The 25,629-nt window shown below is 39.9% G+C and overlaps 1 protein-coding gene across 1 annotated transcript in view; it reads right to left on the reverse strand.

The window, feature by feature from the left end:
- Positions 1–25,629, reverse strand: part of AGAP1 (ArfGAP with GTPase domain, ankyrin repeat and PH domain 1) — a 372,692-nt gene that overhangs the window by 237,141 nt on the left and 109,922 nt on the right. The window contains 3 exon segments of the mRNA XM_033172415.1: positions 1,335–1,427; positions 6,703–6,858; positions 19,959–20,086. Of these exon segments, the coding sequence (XP_033028306.1) occupies positions 1,335–1,427; positions 6,703–6,858; positions 19,959–20,086 (377 nt within the window).

Below are 25,629 nucleotides of genomic sequence, written 5' to 3' on the forward strand. Positions count from 1 at the left end.
GTGTGTTTAGCCTTTGATAAACCTTCAACCATTTTCAATATTTTAATTTCCAGCCTTTCCCACATGTGTCTTGAGAAAAATTAGGTCTAAGAAGGCTAATTTGTAAGAATCCCTATACAAAGTATATTCTGAAATCTTTTACAATTACCATATTATTATTATTTAAAATATTTTTTAGTAACAACATTAGTGGCACACAGAAGATATGCATTTTTCTACTGTCAAGATGCAAAGCCAAGGTAGGGAGCCTGTGACCCTCCAGATTTTGCTGGACTACAACTCACATCATTCTCGACCACTGACCTCACTGGCTGGGGCTGATGGAAGCTGTAGTCCAACAACAGGTGGATGGCCACAAGTTATTACAGGTTAAATGACCTAAATTATCAAGGAAACATGACAAATATTTATGAGAAGGCACACTACCTAACTTCTTTGCCACGGGAAACTTAATGGGGAGCAGGGGCATTGACTTCAACGGTCAAGTTATCAAAGCAAAAAAAAAAAACCCTCAAAATGCCCAAGTATCATAAATGTGTTGAACTGATGTACAGGCCAAAAATTATAAGTCCTAAGTTTTGTAACAGATATGCGCTCTCTCTCTCTCTCTCCACACACACACAGACACAGACAGACAGAGTGATTGCTCAACTTAACCTGCACTAGTCAAACAAACCAAAACAAATCCTCAATTTCAAATCCTGTAGTGTAACGAGGAAGTTTAATTAAGGCCACATACTATGACTGTAAATGTTCTCCTATATGACAAGGTCTAAATGAAGTTATAATTCCTTCATTAGCAAATTACAAACAAGAGTGCACAGCTGACACACCAGCTATGATTATCGCAACTAATTGCCTCGTTGTTGCAAACCAGCCTGGAACAGTGTTCAGATGTCCTTCTGCAATAGCAAATGAGGGCCACATCAGGCTATTTCTGTGATCACAAGGGGCTCTTGTACAGCGATCTGATTTACCCTTGTCGACTGGCAGCAAACGGCCCAATCAAAGCCCTCTCTACAAAGGCAGGCTTTGAAGCCAGCTCAGCCTAGAAGCACGCTCCATATGCAGGCCAGCAGACTGCACTTCATTAGGCCTGTTGTCACATTTTCCCTCTTCTTATTCTAATGATCCTATTTTAATACACATAGGAACCTCTCCTAATTGATGTCAAGTGAGTGACTTCAACATTCATCACCACAGCACATCAAACAAATCTTGGCACACAGGCCCAGCATCATGGTGTTTAAGACCTGAGGTGTGTCTCCAACTACAGGAAAACGTGTGTGTGCGTAGGCCTGTGTGCATACACGCGCACACACAAAAGGATATACCTGTTTAATTGGAATTGCACGACCGCTTCCAATACTATCTGCTCTGCTCTCCAGTCCTTTCTTCTCTTTGTCTGGGTCGCTCCCTTTCCGAGACTGCAAGGTAAAAGCAAAGTTAACACTGTTATTAATAACACCAATTCACATATTTTCCCATATTCACATTTGAAATTTAAAAAGTTGTTTTAACACACCAGAAGACATAATTAAAATATTACCTACATATTAATATTTAAGCTTTTAAATGGTTCAGCAGCATCTCCTGTGAATTCAATACAGACACAAGAAAAGCTAACAGGAAATTGTGTGCTTTTCTATATAGGCAACTCCTTATACAAGTGTATATACTTAATTATCATCTGATGGGATTTTAAAAGGCTATTAACTACTCAGCAGTGTAATTTTATGGATTACCTTGATTGGAATTAAATTTCATTAAATTTCCTCTTTTACTACTTTTGAATGATTAGCATCAAAGTCAAACCAACAATGCTTGGAAAACCAAGCTGCTTTGACAAGCATAAATGTGGCAAATGCTAATCATTCTTATCTGCATACATCTCTCACTATAAAGATCAATGGATAAGATACAATAAAGCTTTCCTTTAAAAACAAACGGCTACTTTATCAAAGTTAATTTAAAAACAGAACAAAAACAAAACGTAAGTACTGTCTATTTTAAAGCATTTCATGGGGTAACAATAAACCTGCTTGCTTTTACACAGCCATAGGACAAATACACACAATCTTATTTAAATAGAACTTCCTACCCTCCTCCTTTATTGTGAGATAAGTAAATCTACATGTGACAGATTTATTTTATTATGAGCAAGACCTAAAAGTCATCCTCCTTAATAACTATGCTGACAAGTGACAACTTCACTCCATTACTTTTCAGTGGGAACATTACTCACGCAATATTGAAAATGGGGAAACATTTTCATGCACTTTTCAAATCATAGATGATATATGAAGTGAACATACTGGTGATGTCCAGTGCCACAACTGAATGCTAATAAAAACCAAGTGATGTGAAATCATGCTGCTTATCTACAATGCATTACAGAGTTGTCAAAAACGTTTAAATTTGGAATGCAAATTAAAATAAAGATATGAGTCACAACTACTTTTTGTATTTTAAGGAATGGATGAAGAAAACTAAAATTTCAGATCACAGAATTTCAAAGAATAACCATCATGGAATTAAGTGCATGAGTGAAAAACAAAATATGTATAGTTCAGGGAACAGGAGAAGTATACAGTGTTATAATTTCATACTATTTAGGTGGCCTAAAAGGGGGTAGCTTGCATTCTCCCAGCCTGACTCACTTGTACGGCTAGCCAGGTAGAGTAGGTACGGGGAGAACGTGGTCCTTCAGGATTGCTGAATGGCAACTTCCCACATCCCTTACTGTGACAGATCAGAGTTGGAGTCGAACACCATGTGGTGAACCTCATACTCCCTGTTGCTGAGTTACGGCCTCAGTAAAAGCTATTGAGTTTACCACACCCTCAACTACATGCCAAAGTCCCCACTTCTCTCAAGTTTGGGAGCAGGCTAATTTTTTCCACCACACTTGCATGCTTCTCACGGCTTTTCGTCAGTCCTTCTGGATAGCCTTCCCAAAATCCATAATAGTTGGCTAGGAAAAGCTCCTGTTTGTACATATTTGGCTGAGGAATTTTGCTTGTGAACCACTTTAAATATTTTAACAGAAATGGGTTTTATTTTAAAAATAAAATTTGTCCTATCAGGCCCAAATACCTGCTTTAGCCTGCTCTAGTTTTCTCCAACTCCATATATCTTATTTAGCCCACATTCAAGATCTTTTAGCACTTTTAGAATACCGTATCTATGCTACTACTAGATTCTGTAATTTCACATATTTGAGGGCAAGTAATTCCCCTACCCCTGTTTTTAACTACATATGGCTCACATTCAAAACCAGAAAATGGGAATGAACACATTCTTAATGGACTACTTTTTATTTTTTTAAAAAATACTGGGAAAGCACAATTTGTTTATAATAGTTTTATCTAAAGATACAACCATACCATACCCATATAATGAGATGCAGAAATCCATGTCTCAGTGAAGCAAAATTTTCATTAAAATGACCTGCGCTTTTGTTTACTAAACAAATAAGCCTTACTTTGAGATGGGTATTCATTTGGCTTACGGTAAATATTATTTATCTTCCAAGGGTAATTAAGATTAGGTGGCTTGGTCTACAATGACCTATATCTGCATACTTTGAACAACAGACCTAAAAAAAATACCTTATATCATAACAAGCTGCATACAAATTAAATTTCTTCAGAGAAATCGCACTACTGATTATATAGCCACAATAATATGTGGGATTTCCTGTGTATTATAAAACTAATTTCACAAAATATGATTAACCTTGCAGCTGCTCAGACTGAGTTGCTCCTTCAGTCCACAAAAGTGTGTCATGCAACCATCTGAGCATCTGGAAAGGAAGTTTTAGTCTTAGAAAGTTTTATTCATTACAGAAATGGCCACTGCTATCATCCTTTAATTCAAGTGAAAGAGTATGAAATACAATATCATTTCTGATGAACACTAATGTATCAGCATCCTTGTAGAAACAATATTTTTAAAGATCAATTTGCTGTAAGTTTCTATCTAATTTTACTTTCTTAACGAAATTAAGCATTTTTGTTATTTTGTTATGGGGCACTTGGGTTTTCTATGTGGAGAATGCCCTCTGTAAATGAAACTAACAACTAGTTAGTTAAAAAAAATGAAAAAAAAATCCTTCCAGTAGCACCTTAGAGACCAACTAAGTTTGTTCTTGGTATGAGCTTTCATGTGCATGCACACTTCTTCAGACTATGGCAGACCAACACGGCTACCTACCTGTAACTGGAACTAGTCAGTTAGTATTATCAGTTTTTACATTATCTGATCAATCATGATGTGTTTCTCTTCTTGGAACTACAAAAATCCCATTTTCAATTTTATAGTTGTATGTAAAAATATTAGAGCATCCAATTATTGCCTTCAATATTAAAATATGCACATCCTCACATCAGGATCCTAAACAAAATATGAGTAGAAGGAGAAGCTGTAATTTCTGAGTACAAATCCAAATGGTCTTTCTAGAGACCATTTCAAGTTCCCCTGTTCTACATTCTGTTCCTTGACTGACACTGACATCTAGTGGAGGAAGACATTATCTAACAATCTCACAACACAGCAGTCACATCACCATTAAGCCAAAGTGCACACATTCCACTTTTCTTAGAAGGCCTAACATTGTACTATTTATTAATTCATTAAACATATTCTTCTCCCACCCTATAGCCATCAATTTTAGGTAAGGGCACATGTTCTGTAAAACAGCAGTGAATATAACAACATAAAATCACAATCAACATTAAAACCAACTGTTTATTTCTAACCCACATTTTGTCCATACTGACCACAGGACAATTTACAATACCAATCCATGATATACAACAACTCATAAAATTAAACAAAATCTACAACAAGAAATTCTAAAATTAGAATTAAACTAAAATATACAGCAGACTATTAAGCTATAATTAGCACAACTCAAACACCAGAACATACAATTTGTCACCCAAAATAATGCCGCCTTGGTGCCTGTAGAGATTATGAGGGGAGGTGCTATAGCAGAAAAGGCCGTCTGCTGCTGCACCCTCACATAAGGTATAGCTCCCAAAGAGGAGCCCCCTACCCATAATACCTGCCATTGGGTCAGTCCTGACCATAAGGACCAAACAAAATAAGTCCATTGCTGAAATGTTTAAGATCCTTCTGTCTTTATTGCTATACTGCTTGAAGGAATAGACACAGTATGAAAAAGCAATTCAAGATAAGCTCAAAACTTATTTTCTTTATTCGAAACTGTATACCAATTTTCAGTGGAAGGGCTCAAGGCTGTTAACGGAGAAATCTGAGGGCTCCCTTGGACAAAAAAGGGGGGGGGGGACACCAGCCAGGAATGCCAGAGCAAAACAGCAGCCAGTAGGCTTGGTCTTTATTGAAGACTGTTGCGACATGACTCCCACCTGCCACCAGGTAGAACATGATGGAAGCCCAGAACAAAAGGAGACCCCAACTTTTATTAGTTACCAATCCCCAAGTTACACCCCTAAAACTACATCACAAATCAGAGTTACATCATGAAATGGGAGGGTTAGAGGAGGTAATCTGAGTATTCTGACACCCGTCTCACCCCTCCTCATACCCCTCCCAGACACACATTTCCGCAAAACACCTGCCCGGGGAGGGTCTATCACCGTTCTTTGTTTTAGTCCGAGCTGAATCCATTTGCAGGTGGTGGACCCTTTGTGAGTGAAATGCCCCATGTCCAGTAGCTTTTGGGCGGTTATGTCCTCCTGGCAGAACTCGCTGTGGATGTGCTGCTACGCTTAGGGGATTATGGCAGCCTTGTGAGCAAGCACACCAAATCTCCCCCCTTCGATAGCCCTTCTTTTATGGTGGAAAACCAAAGTGGAACGGTGTGGATCTGATATGCAGTTGATTTTATATGAATTTATAACAAATACTATAGAGAAAGAAATATTTTCACTCAAGTGTGTGAGTGTGAGTGTCGTACTTGTGGAACTAGGTGGTTCAGGGAAATTCCTGTAACAAGGCATCATCCAAGCTAAAAAAAATCCATTAAACCATAATCAACCAGTAACAACCAACCTACAAAAAGCAGCAGACAGTTAATCACAAGGGAGTCAATAAACAAATCACAAACAGCAGCATAGCAAGTAAATCAAAAGATTATCAAAAAGAAAATGTTTCTGGCAAAGAGAGAAATACTGGCAAATCAGCCAAGCAAACCAACTCCACATTCTGGGCACCACAGCAGAAAAGACTCTCTGTGCCTGAAACGTCCATGGAGCACAAGGACAGCAAGTGCAACGGTGCCTGCATGAACAGTCCTCAGGCGGCAAACCATGGGTGGGGGGCCATGGTGTGAAAAAGGTTACTGGACGTGCAGCAGAGGGCCTGTTGGCTCCTGCCTGGGAAAGCAGACAAGTGGAATCAGGAGCAGGACAGCAGTACTGATGCCTTACTTTTGGTTTCCTAGTCAGGCAAGCATTCAACTAGTCATCCTGAAAGTCATAGTTTGTACTACAGAAGAGAGAGCATTTTGAGAAACCCTTCACTATTCCAGGGAAGCTTAATGCCCCTGAACCCTATCCATAGCTTACCCATGTCCCTACTTCACGAGTTCTCTATTGTTCCGCTAAAGAATCAAAACAAATGCCTAGTTGGTCAGCATACATAACACTAGAGAAGTAAATCAAGGAGCAATGATGAATTAACATAGACAAGCATTCTGTCTCCTGGTTCACTTACCGTAAAAAGGTTGGACCGGCGCTTGGACTGTTTACGAACAGGAGTTGGAGTATTTGTGGTAGGTGGAACATCAATCCGTAGCTCCTTCTGGCTGGTGCTTGGAGTAGATGGGACAGAGGAGGAATAATCACTTAAACTCCCTCCTCCGTTACTGGTCTGCAATGATTAAAATCCATTTTACAGGAAGAAAGCCAATTGCTACATCACAAGTTTAATTTCATCTTTAGCAGGCAGAGTAGGTTTTAAAAAATAAAAATAAAAAATTACCACAATCTCTCTTACTCTTGGAACTTAACTGCAAGAGACAATTGGAATACAGTGGTACCTCGGGTTACAGACGCTTCAGGTTACAAGCGCTTCAGGTTACAGACGCTTCAGGTTACAGACTCCGCTAACCCAGAAATAGTACCTCGGGTTAAGAACTGTAAAGATAACCTTTCTTTTCTATTAGCTGAATATTGTCCATATTGTTCCTGATGCATAGCACTATACACCATTTGCAAATCAGTCATATTGTTCAAAAAATTTTGGTGCTATGTCACAGAATCCTAGAACCACTAGCCAGTTTGCACTGGAAATGGAGTGGGGTGAGGATAGAGGATTTCAAACCCAACTGAGCAATCTCAAATTTTAAAAACCCAACACCAATAAAATTTAGCATTTCCAAAGCACATTTTTCTTGATCATTCAGCATATCACCGATATCTGATTCCTTAAATTAGAGGTCTCCAAACTAAGGCCTGAGGGACTCATTTATCCGGCCCAGAAATAGCTTGAGCGCATGTGCAAGCATTATTTCCAGTGCACACCCAGGTTGGAAGAGGCCCGTGCACATGCGCACAAGCTATTTCCAGTGCTCCTCCAACCCAGAAGTGCGCCGGAAATAGCGTGTGTGCATGCGTATGGGTGCACGCTCCCCCACCCTCCAGCCGGCTGCGTGATTGGCGGTGGAGACACCAGCCCGAGGTGCGGTAAGTTTGCTGACCCCTGCTTTAGATGAAGGGGGAAAAAACATTCTAGGTGGCTTCAACTAAAGGACCAATCCAAAATTGACCAAACCTGTTACAAAATTTGTTCTGCTGTCAAGCTAATCTTAATTCATAGGATTGTTCAACAGAATGTATTTCAGAGTTCCATTCATCTAGCAGCAACTATATCCCCAAACTAAATTCAATAACTAGAGTACAGCCTTTTGCTCTTGTCCTCCTTTTATAAAAGGGTATCCACAAATACTACAATAACTGCTTTGCTATCACTGGGGAACAAAATTTTGGTTGCATTGACACCTGCAGTTGTTCTAACCTAATTTCAACATGCTGATTTCAAATCTGAAGTTGGTTTTGTTCTGTAAGATCTAGGTTTTTTGCAATTAATGTTTTTCACTTTTCACCATAATCTGCCTTTTTTCACAATGCAAGAATTCAATATTTTATTAAACAAATAGCCAAAGTAGTATAATATGAGTATAAATGTAAGTGTATAAAAGTAAAATAATACTTTTAATAATAATAATTTATTATTTGTACCCTGCCCATCTGGCTGGGTCTCCCAGCCACTCTGGGCGGCTTCCAACAAATATTAAAATACATTAAAATACCACAATTAACAGGGCTGCCTTCAGGTTATTTTCTGAATGTCAGGTAATTGTTTATCTCCTTGACCTCTGATGGGAAGGTGTTCCACAGGGCGGGCGCCACTACCGAGAAGGCCCTCTGCCTGGTTCCCTGTAGCTTCACTTCTCGCAGTGAGGGAACCGCCAGAAGGCCCTCGGCGCTGGATCTCAGTGTCTGGGCTGAACGATGGGGGCTCCTTCAGGTATACAGCACCAACACTTTGAATTGTACTCGGAAATGTACTGGGAGCCAATGTATATCTTTCAGGACCAGCATTGCAACTGACATGTATAGCATTGAAAATGACATGTACTGTATACCTTTGTACAGTTGGAGGTATGCAAAAAAAAAGGTACCTATTACCTTGGGATACACAGTATCTACAAGCTGTTGTTATTCAGGTAAGAATCTGCGCTTGTAGCTCTTGTGTTTTGTGGACTTGCACAGGGGATTCTCGTTTGATGGTCCAACAGTAGTCTGAAATCATAGTTTTGTCCCATCGCAAAATTTTGTCCCATCAAGCCATATTTTTCCATGTCTCCTATGTCACTTTTCAAACTTCAAATTAATTCTTTTAAATCCATCTCAGAATCAAATCCAGAATTCCTCCTTCCATGTCACAATCAACACGGAAGGAGGAATTCTGGACTTGATTCTGAGATGGATTTAAAAGAATTAATTTGGAGTTTGAAATGCGACATAGGAGACATGGAAAAATATGGCTTGATGAAACAGTTCCTGAAGGCATTAAATACTGAATGTACTGAAAGAACCTTTGAATCGGCGAATAAATGCGGGAAATTACTAGCCTGGCAGCTGAAAAAAAGACAGAAAGCTAACATCATCAACAATTTGGTAGTTAATGGAAAAAGCGTGGAGAACCCAGAGGAAATTAGGTGGTGTTTTCAAAGATTTTATAAGCAATTGTACAAGGAAGACAAAATAGAAGAATCAGAGATAGACCAGTTTCTGGAAAAAAATGGATTGCAAAAGATCCCAGAAGACAAGATAAATATGCTCAACCACCCGATTTCTACTCAAGAGATTGAAGAGGCAATCAACAACATGCAGATAGGAAAGGCCCCAGGACCAGATGGACTGACTGCAAAGTATTACAAATCTTTAAAAGATTGGCTGTCACAGCCTTTAAAAGAAGTTTGCAATGAGCTACTAGAAGGAGGTAGGGCACCGGAGACATGGAAGGAGGCCTATATCACACTGATTTTGAAACCAGATTCAGATAAGACTTTGATGAAAAATTACCGTCCAATCTCGCTTTTAAATGTGGATTACAAAATATTTGCAAATGTCATGGCTAGGAGATTAAAAAGAGTCCTGAAGGATTATATCCACAACGATCAAGCAGGTTTTCTACCAGGAAGACAAATAAGCAACAACACGAGAATCATTGTGGACATTTTAGAGAAATTGGAAAAAAAAACATAAACACGGATGCAGCATTGATGTTTATAGACGCTGAAAAAGCTTTTGACAACATATCTTGGACATTTTTGAGGAAAAATTTGGAAAATATGGCGGTGGGACAACGATTTTTAAATGGCATTAATGCCATTTATTCAGAACAAAAAGCTAAAATTATAATAAACAGTGTGATATCGGACGAAATTAGAGTTGAGAGAGGAACAAGACAAGGGTGCCCTATCTCCCCTTTGCTGTTTATCACGGTCCTAGAGGTCCTTTTAAATATGATACGAATGGAGAGACAGATCAAAGGAATAAGGGTGGGTGAGAAGGAATACAAACTACGTGCCTTTGCAGATGACCTGATGTTATCCCTACAAGAACCTGAAAGCAGTGTCCCCAAAGCCTTGGAACTAATTGAATTGTTTGGGCGTGTAGCCGGCTTTAAATTAAATAAGGTGAAAACCAAAGTATTGACTAAAAATATGAATTTGGAGCAGGTACAGAAATTACAGGAATGCACTGGCCTCAATTTCGTTAAGAAAGTAAAATATCTAGGTATTAATCTTACTGCAAAAAATCTAAACCTGTATAAAGACAATTACGAAAAAGTGTGGACCGAGATAAAGGGGGACTTGGAGATATGGACAAGACTGAAGCTTTCACTGATGGGCAGAATAGCTGCCGTTAAAATGAATGAGTTACCAAGGATGCTGTTTTTATTCCAAGCCATTCCAATTTTAGACAAACTGGACTGTTTTAAGATATGGCAAAAGGACTTGACGAAATTCATCTGGCAAGGGAAGAAGCCAAGAATTAAATTTAAGATTCTAACGGACTCTAAAAAGAGAGGAGGCTTTGGCCTGCCAGACTTAAAGATTTATTTTGAAGCAGCGGCCTTTTGCTGGTTGAAGGACTGGTTTAAATTAGAGAACACTGATGTGTTGGACTTGGAAGGTTTCGATAATATGTTTGGATGGCATGCTTATCTTTGGTATGACAAGGTAAAGGCCCACAAGGCTTTTAAGAATCATATAATAAGAAAAGCCCTTTATCAGGTTTGGATGAGAAATAAGGACTTGTTGGAGAGGAAGACTCCTAGATGGATTTCACCGGTTGAGGCCAAGGCCTATAAAAGACCTAATATGCCTGCAAAATGGCCAAGATATGTAGATATACTGCAGCAAGAAGGTGAGACATTTAAGCTGAAAAGTTACAACCAAATTGAAAAAGTCACCGACTGGCTGCAGTATCGTCAAATTTATGAAATTTTTAGAGCCGATAAGAAAATTGGTTTTCAAATAGAAAAGTCAAAGCTGGAAACAGAGTTAATTGAACCGAACTCTAAAAACCTTTCCAGGATGTATAATTTGTTGCTAGAGTGGCATACGAAAGATGAACTGGTTAAATCAGTAATGATAGATTGGGCAAAAGATGTGGGGCATAATATTATGATGGAGGACTGGGAGAGGCTGTGGAAGAAAGGTGTTAAATTTACTGCTTGTAGTGCATTAAGAGAAAACATTATGAAAATGATATACAGGTGGTATCTGACACCAGTTAAGATAGCTAAGATATATCCTGCAGCAAACAATGTGTGTTGGAAATGCAAATCCGTGGAAGGTACCTTCCACCATATGTGGTGGACATGCCCAAGGGTAAAGGTCTTCTGGGAGAAGATTTATAATGAACTCAAGAAGGTAATGAAAATTACCTTTAGTAAGAAACCAGAGGCTTTTCTTTTGAGCATGACCAACGGTGAGATACCCAGTCAGGATAGAGTGTTTTTTATGTATGCCACAACAGCTGCTAGAATTTTACTTGCAAGAAACTGGAAAGGTGAAGAGATCCCGACAGTGGAAGAATGGCAGATGAAGCTAATGGACTTTATGGAACTCGCCGAACTGACCGTGAGAATCCGAGACCAGAGGGAGGAGAAGGTGTATCAGGAGTGGAAGAATTTCAAAGACTATTTAAATAAGTGTGTAAAATTGAATATTTGAGCAGAATTAGCTAGATGAATTGGTCTTAGCTAGATGATGTTAGATAAAATTGGTAAACGAAGTATTGTTATGAACGATTTAATTGTTTAAGAATTTTAGGATGTGTAGTTTAAGTGATGAACTATATTGGAGTAATTAATGTCCTAAAGATTTTAAGAAGTATGGTTAATGTTGATGGGAAAAAGATATAAAGTTACCAAACTATATTGTTATTGAATGCAGCCGAGTGTGCGGGGGAGGTCCTCGGTAAAAGAAGATTGAAACTAGAATGAGATAAGGATAAATGTATGTTTTTGTTTATTTAGGTAGGTATATGTTTTCTTTTGTTTATTGTGTTTTTTGTTCGAATTGTTTATTATGTGTTTTTATGTGTATCTGTATTTGTGTATTTCTTTTGTTCCTTATGTTGAAAAATAATAATAAAATTATAAAAAAATAAAATAAATACTGAATGTAAATGTTTTCTACATATAGTTGCAGCTTTTCCCGCTTTGTCTTTCGAGAAGATCAAAGCAGGTGTGTTTGATGGACCTCAAATTCGTTCCCTTGTTTGAGATGAGGAATTTGTCAGGAAGATGAATGGCAAAGAGAAGAAAGCATGGAAGTCTTTCGTGGCAATCGTTGCCAAGAACGTCCTTGGTAATGACTTCTGGCGGAGCTGTGGACATTGCTGGGTGCGCAGAAAACCTTCTTGGGTTTCCAAGCGTCCTGGGGGGGGGGTAAAGGGGTCTCGCAAAGGCTATGCGGACCCAGGCGCTTGAAGGGGGGCTACCTTGAAGCTCGTGGTACCTGGCAGCGTCCCTTGCTACCCTCTCTGGGCAAGAGTCGCATTGAGAGAACTCTTGGAAAGGAGTGTAGCGGATGCAAAGGGGTATATCGCAACCCTCAGAGATGTGTAGTCTCAAGCACCAGATGTAAAGCAGCCCATCTCCAAGAAAAAAAGAACAATTTGGCATATAAAGGGTAAGCAGAGAACATCAACTACCCAGAATTTATTGAAAGAATTGGCATGAAAGGACATTCGGACAGGTGTAGGAACGCAAAAAGGGAGTCCTTTCCTACTTTGGCGTGAAAACGGCGCTTGTTGAGACGCTGCAAGACGGAATAAAGGCGGCGTTCCTGTAGAGTGTGAGTAAGACTTTGCCTACCCCCCCCCATAAGATTTTGCATTGGGAGAACTGGAAGGATTGGAATAAATAGAAAACCTCAGAGTTTTGGGAAGAGACCCTCTGGCGCGCCGGTGAAAGGTATAATATGGTGTTTTTTAATTGAAGAAAAGGAGCAACAATCCGGCTTAGAAGAATCACCATCCTTATAGAAAGTGCCTAAGAGACTTAAGAACAGCTAGGGGAAATTTCATGATCTTTTGCCCCTAAACGGCAGGAGCTCTTGGGACATATAGAAGAGCTGATTCCATCTTGCTTGTCTCCCAGATTGCCTGTATTGCCGTTGCTTATTTCGTCTCCCCTGCTTCGTCTCTGTTTCGTTGTGTCTCGTCTGCCTTGCTGTTTCCGTTGAAGCCACCTCTGATTGAAAATTCAGCAGCCTTTCCTGAAGAAAAAACTGATCAAGTGTGCGGCTGGAGTTTGAAAAAGTGGTAGGGGAATTGACAGAGCAATTAAAGGATTTATCGGTGAAATCTAAAACGATTGAGGACTCCGTCAAAAAGCCCAAAAAGAAATTAAACAATCTAAAAAAGAAACGAAAAAAGTAGAGGAGGAAGTGGTGGGTCTAAACAAAGCACAGGAGGATATTTTAGACAACCTAGCTCTACTTGAACTAAGGCAAAAGCAATTGAATTTGAAATTTAGCAGAATTCCAGAGGAAGTGAATGAAAATATTAAGAGAGAGACTGGTAAAAGAGCTGGCAAAATGGTTGGACATGAAACAGGAGGAAATAGTTTTGAATGTCTTCAGAATAAGAGTCAGATCAGCAAAAGCTAAAGTAAAAAAACTACCAGGCGACTGTTTGGTGATGTTCAACTCCATGGATATCAGAAATGAAATTTTAAAGCTGAACCATACACAGAAATTAGTCATTGGAGGGAGAGAAATTATCATTTATAAAGAAATTCTGACAAGATTTCTTCAGAAGAGAGACCCTTACCGCCAGGTGGCAGGAATTCTAAACAAAAAAGAAATACAATACCGCTGGGAATTTCCAGAGGGATTGTCCTTTTATTTTAAAAATAATAAATTTAGAATAAAGAGTGTTCAAGAATTGAAGAAATTTACTAGAAGATATCCAAATGAACTGGGACTGGAAGGCAAAAAGAAGGAAGGAGCAATAGGAGAGACAGTAGGAAGCGCAGTGGGTGGAGGAGAGGAGGAAGAAGGTGAGGAAGAAGAAGAGGAAAGTGGAGAAGAGGGAGGAGGAGGAGAAGAAGAAGCATAGGTGAAAGACAACTTAGAAACTTAAAAAAGAAGGAAAAGATAAAGACAAAAATAAACTGCTCCTCTGTTTTGTTTATTTTAAAATTGATTGAGATATGACTTTGAGAGTACAAGCCTTCATCACATTGATACCCAAACAGGACATGGATTTATTGAATGTTAAAAATTATCGACCGATTTCTTTGTTAAATTTGGATTATAAATTGTTCACAGATATTGTGGCAAACAGGCTAAAGATAGTTTTGAATAAAGTGATACTTAAGGACCAAACAGGTTTTCTGCCAGGACATCAGATGAGGAACAACGTAAGAACCATTGTGGATATTATTGAATACCTAGAGATGAGAATAGATAAAAAGGCTGCGCTAATATTTGTGGATGCCGAAAAGGCATTTGACAATTTGTCATGGAAATTTATGGAAAAGACCCTGGAAAGAATGGAGGTAGGAGGAAAATTTCTGAAAGGAATTAGCACAATTTATGGAGAACAAAAGGTGAAATTAATTATTAATAATACATTATCTGAGACGTTTAATACAACAAAGGGCACTGCTGTTTATAATGGTCTTAGAAATCCTAACAAATAATTTAAGAGAAACAACTACAATTAAAGGCATCAGAATTGGTAAGAAAGAAGGCATTTGCGGATGACCTGGTGGTAACATTGGAAGATCCACAAGTTAGTATTGGAGAAATGTTACAAAAGGTAGAAGAATTTGGCAAATTAGCTGGATTTAAATTAAATAGAGGGAAAACAAAAATGTTGGTAAAGAATATGAGTAAAGATGAAAGTGAAGATTTACAAAAAAGATTTGAAATTGCAGTGGTTAGACAAATAAAATACCTTGGTATTAATTTAACATCCAAAAATATAAATGTATTTAATGATAATGATAATTATATGTTAATTTGGAAAGAAATTTTAAAAATCTAGATATTTGGTGTAAATTGAAATTGTCATTATGGGGGCGTATAGCCATTGATGAAGAAATAGTTGCTGCTGTTAAGGATGTTGTTCAGAAGTGACACATAGCAATATACCTTTCAGATACCAAAGAATCTGACTTGGAGAATGATGATGAATGGGATGATTAAAATAAGAAATTAAACATGTTAACTACTACTTGATCTTTTAATACTGGATTTTGTTTAATACAAATATTTTCTAGGATACTTGGGGAATATGATATACTTTAACCTTAGACTATTTAAAAGCTAAAGATTTCTAACATGACACCGACTTGTCCTGTCTTAGTATTGTGGGTTTTTTTACCAATAAAGAGAGAGAGAGAGAGAGAGAGATGACAACCTGAAGAGAGATCTGAAGAGCACATCTAATGGGCAAGTACAAGGTGATAAGAGTAAGATTGCCTCCTAAATCTTCTGTTTGACTCTGTGAATGACTCTGATAAGAGAATAAATGTATTCTTGGTCAATTATTTGCCCCCAGGTCTAGAGACATCTAAATGAAGAGAAATATCTGCCCACTCTGTGGTTGTCCAGAGTTACAAATACAGATTTGATGGAAGATCACAGGAACTATTTCTACTGAGACAGCACACTATTGCATTTGTGCCCCTGCCTCATGTTGTGCCTGGGGCAAAGTTTGGCAGGTTTCTTTGGACTTCTGCAATGTATACCTTCGCTGATGAGTTGTCTCCACTCTTTGAACACTCACAGCACAAATCATGGGATTCAAAGATCCAGCCACTTTGTCTTTGACCACATCCACTGAACCTGTGTGTTTTGGTGATTAGCCCTTCATTCAAGGAGGCTTCATAATAACTAGGGGACATGCCTAAGAGGAAAAAAATCTCTTACATGGAGCCTCGGTTCAGTCATTAGTATAATTCCTGCTGAGTTATCCAGGCCTGAGACAGGAAACATAACATCTCTGAAGAGGCTTGTTTGCAGAACCACATCCACAGAATCACATCCTGGCAGGACACCTGATAGTGGTGCTCCTCATTAGGCTGGTGTGAAAATACATCAGCACTGTGATGATTAGGTACTGAATCTTTTGTTGCCTGTCCAGGGACAGAAGCACTCTCTCCACATGCCATGTTCCCTCCTAGATATTTTCTTTGCAGAATAATAAGCAGAAACACTTTTCTCTGTTGCTAATTAAGTCATGCAACTGAAGGCATGAGGAAAAGTACACATTCTTAAGTCCCTGTTGGAAGCTGAGTGATCAGTAGATCATCCAGATACCAAATGGAGATGAACCACAAGACTGATACATCACATGAAACCCAAAAAGGCCACATGGAAGAGATTGGTGTGAAAAAAAATTCTGTGTGATGGGCAAAACAGTATACAGAGAACTATTTGAATCATTCACAAGGTATATTCTTTCTGGACACTACATAGAATACTGAGTAAGTCATGAATGGAAGAGTATGAGTTGTAATATTATTTTCTTCAGAACACTGATTTTCAACACATTAATTATAGGAGAGAATAAGTTTTGTTTCTGGTTGGACATTTGACTCTTGGAATGGGCACAAGCCTCTTGTTGGGGACCATCTTCTACAGCAGATATAAATAAAAAATAGCAAAAAACAAAAAGGTACACACTGGGGGGGGGGGTATTCAGTATGTACCCAAAAAATTTGCAGTGAGGATACCACATGGTATTTCACCCAAGCCACTAATTACATGCAGTAGCCTTTAGATACAAAAAAGCCACACAGGCTGACAGAGCAGTGGCAGTGTATTTACAATTCTTACTGTGTTTAATCCTTATGCACCTGGTGCAAGGACCTCTAGGCAGCCCATTTGTCAGGGAACTATCCCCGACTCAGCGCAGAGTGGTGCAAGGGCTCTCAGGATGTTACAGAGAGCCCCAGTCCCACCTTGCCAGCAGTACCTTTTCTAGCAGCAGGAGGAGCGGTGAGGCATCCAGAGAGGAGGGGAAGGTCTCTCAGGGGGAAAGGAGCCAAGGCTCTGGGGATGCACGAGAGATGTCTAAATATTTAAAAGAAAAGCAGCTGGGGAGGGGACAAATTAGATCAGAACTATAAGGGAGTTAATCCTTGCCCTACATGCTACTTTTGTGTATGTTTTCCCCAACAGGCAAACAGAAGTCTGGGGGAAGTTTTTGTTTAGGAAAGGTTCACTGGATGTAAAGGACTAACCCCTTCTTCCAGCACCAGAGTCTCAAGACAATTGAACTGCCCCTCCCCAACAGCTGCTTTTGAAAGACAGAAGTTGGACTGGCAACAAAATTCTGTAGTAAGGAGTTTAAGGTTTCAGCCAGCAAGCCTAACCTCTTTCATTCCACTCCCACTCCCAGAGTTTTCCAGTATAACAGCTTTCCAAACTGAGCATGCTCTCAATTTCTCCCACTCCATAGTTTCCCCCCTGCAAATGTTAGGGCATCTCTGAGTCCACTGATACATCCTTCTTATGTGCAGGTAGTGCTATTTTGGATACATAAGGCTACATACTAGGAAAATGAGTTTTGTATTAGTAGAAAAGGTTAAAAGAGGTATAAGTTCTGATTATAAATCTCCAATATCTTGGCAAACTTGTCCAAAATCCACATAATACTATGAGTGTCCCATCTTCCTCTGGCAAACATGAGAAACTGCAAAGAGGTATGAGGAAATAGCTATTTCGCATTGCGTTTCAGAAATGCTCTAAGCACATTAAAAAGTGTAATACAAATACTAATAAGCCCCAACTGTTCTTCTCTACTCAGAGTACCTCAGAACTACAGCACAACTGCTGGGACAATCCTCCATATCCTTCCTGAGCTTGAAACACAGAACAATGGCTGGATCCTGTCCATGCTGGATTGGCTTGATAGGTGCTTCAAACACTACAAAAGCCCAGCACAACTGCAGGTGTTTCCCCTTCATACCTTTAAGCTTGGGAAGAGGGATGGAGCTCATCCGTGTGACAAAATTGCTTGGAAACACTCTTAGCCCCACAGAAGTGACACATGTTATAAAGTCTGCCTTTTCTCAGGAGTGGAGGACTAGCCCTGGCATTTGCATTATGCTAGCACTTCTCGAAGCTACTAACATGAGTTTGGCCAAACTGCGAGAGGCAGTGAAGGATAGGGGTGCCTGGTGTGCTCTGGTCCATGGGGTCACGAAGAGTCGGACACGACTGAACGACTGAACAACAACAAGCACTTCAAGTATCTCTTAAATTCAGCATGACATCACACAGGATCTCACATTTCCCTATTCAGAGATGAGCATGGTCTTGACCACCACAAATTTTGGTTGGCCAGCAGGGCCATCCAAAAATGTGTGTGTCTGTCCCGAATTTGATCCTTAGAACCAATTGTTTAGTGTATTGCACACTCAATCCTGGGTTGCCTTCTAGAAGCACCTCCCTCATTCTTTTAATCTCGTGCCATTCAAGGACACTGAGAGTTTAGAGCAAAACTGTTTTGTGGAACATGACAATCCTGCCTAGTATCTTGCACAGATTCCTCCTTTGAAAGTTCTCCAGACTAGGAGATAAAATTAGAGCACTCTGTTACAGCTGAGGGATATCCCCTTCAATGAACTGTGAAGGTTGCTCATGTAGAGAGGAATCGAAGGATTCCCCAAGCTTCACAAATCTGATGTTTGCTAAAGAGCCTTGATTGGTTTGTTGCTTTTTTTTTTTAGATTTTGAGAATCTAACACAATATGCTTGTTTTCTCACTAAGGAAACAATGAGCATGAAATATACATTATTAGAAGGACATCTGGGACATCCAGGCGTGGGATCACTGTTCCAATAGAGTATACCTCCCAAAGCATTGTTGTCTGATAAACCTGTTGTGATCTTATAACTTGTTAAGCAGGAGAAGTGAGGAACTTGTGGGACCTCCAGATGTTGCTGGACTCCAACTGCCATCTGCAGGTCCACAGGTTCCTTACCATGGCTTTAAAAATGTTCTATTCATATTTGAAACTTCTTAACGTTCAACAAAGCTTTCAAATGTTAGTTGCATGCAATGAGTAACAATTGGCCCTTAGGTAAGCTGGCAGGTGGCCGTGCTCTGCTTCCAACTATACACAAAGACATAGACACTTTAGGCTGCATAAGTGATTTCACAAAGGGAGATATGTGCACAACCTAATGGCTGGTAACAACAGTGTCTGGTAACTGGGTGAAATGCCCTCATAAGATGCTTTTTGAGGATGCATGTAAGCTGCTCACCAGCTTCAGGTGAATAGGCTGAGTGCCTCCTGTAAAAGGATTGTGATGAAGAGTATATTACACCGATGCTCCAATATCTGCTTCATGTGGCTCTAAAACAAGGCATTGTTGTGTGGTGGTTGGTTGGTTTTTTGATGTATACACCCCCACACTGTTTGAGCCTAATACAGGATGGCCTTCTTACCCTATATCTCTAAACTTGATTGTGAGTCACCTCTTAAAGTATCACGCATTTGGCCAAGTTCAGACAACAAAGACATGTGGAAATACATAGTTTAAACTTTACATATTTTAGAAGCGATTTCCAGGCTCTATTTAAATGGCCTTTTTTAGAAGGTCTTGGAGCATATTTAGGTTGGGGATTCTTTAGCTCTTTAACTGTCGTTGCACATTGTGAACCTTCAAAGCTAAATACAATATAAATTAAGGTAACAGAAGGGCACAGAAACTCAAAGAAAGCTATCCAAAGACCAACTGAAAATACTCTCTGCCTGAGGTTGTCAGACACCCATATTCTATTCCTAGTTGTAACAGTGCTGCCTTGTGATATGAAGAATCTGGGTCAAATGCATGAACACTGGTTACCAATGCCAATTCACGTTGCTCAGTTTGTATCTACCACTAAAAGGGAAGGAAATAATTACATTCTATTTCATACCTGGCTGATATGTACTGCAGAAACCTGGACTGAACATACAGATGAGTGGCTTGGAGAGTTTGGTAGGGATTTGCAAGGGCCTATCGAAAACTGCTGTTTTTTCCTTGTTGCAACAATCTTCTGTGCAACTGTAAAGACAAAATTAAAAGAATTTGATTACATAGAAACCCTGTGATGCAGCGTTTTGCTCCTCTGTTCAGAGTCATGCTTACATTAAAGAGCAATTTCATGATCTGACCAACAACATAAACTGGCAGTCCTGCAGCTGATGCACATAGAAACTACAGAGGAGCAGAAGCTAATGGTAAAAGTGCTTACTTTTCTGTTGCTGTTGTTATTAGTAATATATAGGCTATTGGTGTACACCACAAATCTCTTGAAACCAAGATGTGTTTTCAATCACAATAAATATTTTAAAAGTTAAATCAATTTCTTCTGGATTCCACATGAATGAATTTGCAATGAGAACAGTTAAGTGAATCATTTGTTTTCAAGAGGGAAGCTAGAAAACCACAGATAGAATGTCACAGTATTAGAATTATTCTGAATGAAACACAGCCTCCATCTCCAAGAAAAAGAAAAAGGAAGGGGCTTTTGGTGCAGGATGTATTTGTTTTTGTAACTTCTCCTGGAGTAGATCAGCACAAAGTTTAAAAAAGGAAGGCCAAACTGAGGGATATTTCAGCTTCAGTTTTAGCTAAGTAGTCTACTCTCAAGGTCCCAAGGCAGTTTTCCAAACCTGTTACCCTCCCAATGTTTTAGACTACTTCCAACCAAGACACCATGGCAATACTGAATGGGGCTGATGGAAGTTTCATTTAAAATGTTTGGAGGGGAAGGCTGTCCTAAAGCTTGGATGATGGTAGTATCTTCAAAAAAGCAGAGCTATTGCACCAGTGAAGGCTGATAAGAGGTACCTGTTACTAAAGTGTTCTACCTCCCAGAGATTTGGCCCACATGCTGTTCCACCAAGTGGCAGCTTGGACCAGCACAACTGAGCAAGCTTGGTGAATCAGGGTGTCTGCAGAGTAGGGCTCTACCCCACCAAACACCTGATTCGCCCAGGGGTAGGGCAGCAAAAATAAATAGCTTACTGACTGGTGAATCAGAGGGTGTGCAGGGTAGCATGGCAGCAAAAGATGCATCTATCCCACCAAACATGTGATCCACTCGGCAGTGTGGCAGCAAAAAAAAAAAAAGTGTCTTTTGTTGCTGCACTACCAAGCAAATCAGGGGTTTGGTGGGTGTAGCACAGCAGCAAAAGTTGTGCACATTTAGTGCTGCTGTGTCCGACTGACCAGCTGACTGCAGCTAGGCAGGTGGAGTTGCTAAGCACCAAGGGTGGCGCCTCGACATCTCCATCCAGTCAGAAAAGACCAGTTGTCAGTAGCAAAATGTGACTTGCGCACAGCTAATTTCGAACGCCGCTCACAAGGGGTCTAAACACACATGGATCTAATCCTCAGACCCTCTGGGGAATATGCTCATTTGCCCATCTGGGTCATGTATTAAGACTAGGTCACATGTGATTTCAAGTTTCACCTCTGATTTTAAACTGGAGATTCAGTTCTTGGCTTATATAAAACTCGTGGTGTATTGAAACAAATTTATCTTCATTTATGTTGCAATTATCTCTTGGGGCAGTTAATTTGATGGAAATTAAACTATTGTTTAATTGCTCCTATTAATCGAGAGATTTAAAGAACCATAGTAATAAATAGTTACCTTCAAGACAGAACAAAGTCAAAGCTACTCATGTTGATTCTAAAAGGTAAAATAATTCTAAGCAGACTGAGAACAGAGCAAGCTCAAAATGGTCTTTTCAAAAAAGGAGGGTGCTGCAGAGCAGTATATCAAGTTTTCCAGTGAAACAGTTTTCACTCTATATTTCAGCAATTCAGAAATTTGTAATCAATCTACCACAACCTGATTAAAATCAGTACCTGTATTTTGTTTCCTCTGAAGCAAATGCTATTATGGGGGCATGAAGCCCCACACATATCCAATGTGCTTTAAGTTGTGCCTAGTGCACTACTGGGATGAGCCCCACAACAGTTTTCCATGGAGCAATGCAGCTCTCGGCCTGAAAAAAAAGGTTCCCCATTGTTGTATTAGAGGAAATTATTTCTGTTAATCACGATAGACCAGGACAAAAACAACCTATTGTTGGCTTACTAAAGTGAGAAATAACCTCTTGAATATCTATTACCACATACATATTCCTGAATAATCCCCTTCACCCACCTTTAAAAAAAAATGCTTTCCAGGTTTTTCAATGAATTATTAGAAATGGCTTCTTCAGGCCGCTTCAGGGGCACAGATAAAGCCACATATTTAGAACTGGCAGGGAGACCCTGGTGCTGACTACCAAAGAATATGGTGGTTTTTATATGGATAGGGTAATCTGTGAGTTTTACAGTTTTACAGTGTGTATGTAAGAGAGAGAGAGAGAGAGAGAGAGAGAGAGAGAGAGAGAGAGAGAGAGTAATATTGTGTTTTATTGTTGTTACCTGCCCTGAGACCTTAGGGCGAAGGGTGGATAACTAATAACACCACAAACACACACACATGCACCTCAGAGTTCCTACCTGACCTGGGGAACATTAGCCCTGAATCAGTGTTTGGGGTGTGGGGGATGCTAATGTTTAATTGTGGTTTATTTGGTCCACCATCTTGATTCAACATGGCAACTGCCATCCAAACATGAATGAAGAACACCTCATCCATGTTGGGAACCCTTGTGCCAAGTTAGGTGCTGACATCTTCAGAGGCATACAAATTAGCACAGGATAGAATGGTTATGCCCAAAATCAGAAAAAATCCCACTTAAGCTACATTCTGGTCTACCATATTGATTCAAAATAGTGGGTAGCATCCCAACATTGACAAAAACTACTATCCCCACCTCAGGAACTCTCATGCAGAGTTTGAAATTGGTGCCATTTGGACCCACCACCACACACAAAAATGGGTGAAGACAAGCCTAAGTCACATTTTGGACCACCGTTAATTCAAAATGGTGGCCAGTAGCCCAACACTGAAGAAAACCACAGACCCCCCGCCCCAGGAACAATCATGCAGAGTTTGAAATCAGTCAAGTTTGTACCCATCACTCCAAAAATCCAAAAGTTTGTACCCATCACTCCAAAAATCAAACAAAGTTACATTTTGTACTGCCATCTTGATTCAAAATGGTGCCTGCATTGCCCACATCAACAAAAACTGCCACCCCACCTCAGGAACCCTCATACCAAGTTTGATGATGGTATCAAGAGGTGGCCAGACCTACTGAGAACAAAGGGGGGGGAGTTTTTCCAGAATATATAGTAGATTCCTTTATTATCCTGACCTAAAACACGTTTTCCCTATCCCTGATAGAATTCCACGATAGAATTTGGACCAATTTACATATGTACACAAAGACAGAAAGGTACAACAAGATACTTCACAACACTGAAGACCTGTCTATATTAGAGTCACCACATATATGGTGTTTAGAACCCACAGAAGGCCTCAGTCCTTCCAGATATGTTCATAATCTAGCCACAGCTGCACATCCTCCTAAGATACAACTACAGTGCTGAATACTACAGTATGAGAGGCTGCAAATGAAGCCTGCCTGGAAGCTGCAGGAGCAAGCACAGCAGAGCACATCACCACCCAAGGAGAGTAAGACATCACCCTGCAGAATCTGAAGCAGTGGTGTACTGGCTTCCTTTAGGCTTTCCATTCCCATTTAAGGCCCTGTTTGACCTACTACTCAGAAGAATGGCCTCATCCATTAAGATTAAGAGAGCACTTTCAATTCCTACCTGTGTATCAACACAAAAAGAGCCAATCCAGAGGAGTTCTGAGGGACTTCACTGCACTTTTATAGGAGGCAAATATTCAGTTGTATCACCATGTCAACTGATTTGCAATCACAGGTGTGTTTTCTACCCAGCCCTGCAGAAGCCCAGCTGTACTTATATATAAACAAGCATTCCTTCACCAAATTGAAGAAGCAACGTATCTTTTACAGCTATTGTGTGTTTTAAATATATTTTTTTAAATGTAACCAGCAATCCATGTTTCAAATATCAACTAAATATTATTTGATCTCCTAAATTATCAGAGACAAATTCACAGTACAACCTTGTTAGCCATAAAAATCACTGACATTATTTTGTAGTTTCCTTTCACTGTTTAATAACATTAAAGTAATGTGTTTTATACTTGGCAAAAATTTGTTATGAGTTATTACAATTAGGGAAGGGTATGGCTTCCATTAACCTAGCATAGGACTGCTTCATTTTGAATAGGCTAAAACGTGGTTTTCTGCCAGTTCTCTTTTGCATTCATAGTTTCAAGAAAAACCTAGATTTCATGTCAGAACTTGCACATATACATTCCCCTTCATTAACATTTTTTCACATTGGCTCTCACTAGCATGCATCAAATACACCATTAATCTTAGGATAAAAAAGCTAATAAAACCATGAACAACAAAGTAAGCTTAGTATTATGTAGGCATAATTAGGTCAAATGTGAATTTACAATTTGGATATCACCTTTTGCATGCAAACTATTCCATATCCTGGATCTATTAATCATCCAACGAAATTGCTAAAAATGTGGGCTCAATGAGCCTTCTGTATTTTATGAGAAAATTACTCAAATGATCTACCCTATTAGGAAAGATGGGAAGGATGTTAGATACAAGCTGATGTAGAGCTCACAAACAAGGCTATAATATACACCACTACATATACATGTCAGCAATTTTGGCTTTGTGTCTTACCCCATGGGAATCACTGAAACTGTCAGACCTTGAATAAATGAGATGTTGCCTGTTAGGGTTAACTCCTTACGATAAACCTATGTAGGTTAGCTATTAAGATACTTCCAAGTGTAGGATTGTGTAGAAATTTGGGCTTAACTAAAACTCCAGTTTGATGAATGTCCCCCCCTACCTATTTTGTTAAGAAATGCACGTAAACATACTCAGAGCGGCTTACACACCCCTTATACCGCGTGAGTCTTTTAAAAGAGGCCCCGTGGAACATGTGTACTCTGTATCCATGGGGCCTCTTTTAAAGGACTCACCCTGTATATCACTAGTAGAGAAGTACACTCAAAAGTGATTGGCCAAGAAAAACAACCTTAATTAGACAAGATATATAACCAAGCTGTTTTGTTTTGCTTCAGAACTTGGTCTGTGCCACTGAAACCTCCCACCCAACAGTTTCCTTGCCTGAGCTGATGGAGGCTGTCTCAAGAAAGATGTGTGAAACCTCAAGGCTGATGGCCTAGGGCAGTGGTGGAGAACCTACGGTACGTGTGCCAGCGGGGGCACTCAGAGCCCTCTCTGTGGGCACAAGCGCCATTGCCCCAGCACAGAGTTCGCCAGAGTTCATTACTAGAAAGCCAGAGGGACGTGGGGCCGGGCTGCTCCCCCCCTCTCCACGTGCACCTGAGGACATTTCTCATATCCCCCGCCCCTCTGCCCAGCCCAGCTGCTCCTGCTGTGTTCCACGTCCCTCAACTGAGTCAGGCGGAGCCAGCTGAGTGCAGCACGCAAGCTGCTCCTCACGCTCCAAGCAGCGAGGTGGAAGCATCCGAGCGCCGAGGCAGGGATGATAGCATTGGGTGATAACAACGAGGCCGGCACCTCCCCCACCCCCAACGCAGC

Source organism: Lacerta agilis, chromosome 1, assembly GCF_009819535.1.
Source record: "Lacerta agilis isolate rLacAgi1 chromosome 1, rLacAgi1.pri, whole genome shotgun sequence".
NCBI lineage: Eukaryota > Metazoa > Chordata > Lepidosauria > Squamata > Lacertidae > Lacerta > Lacerta agilis.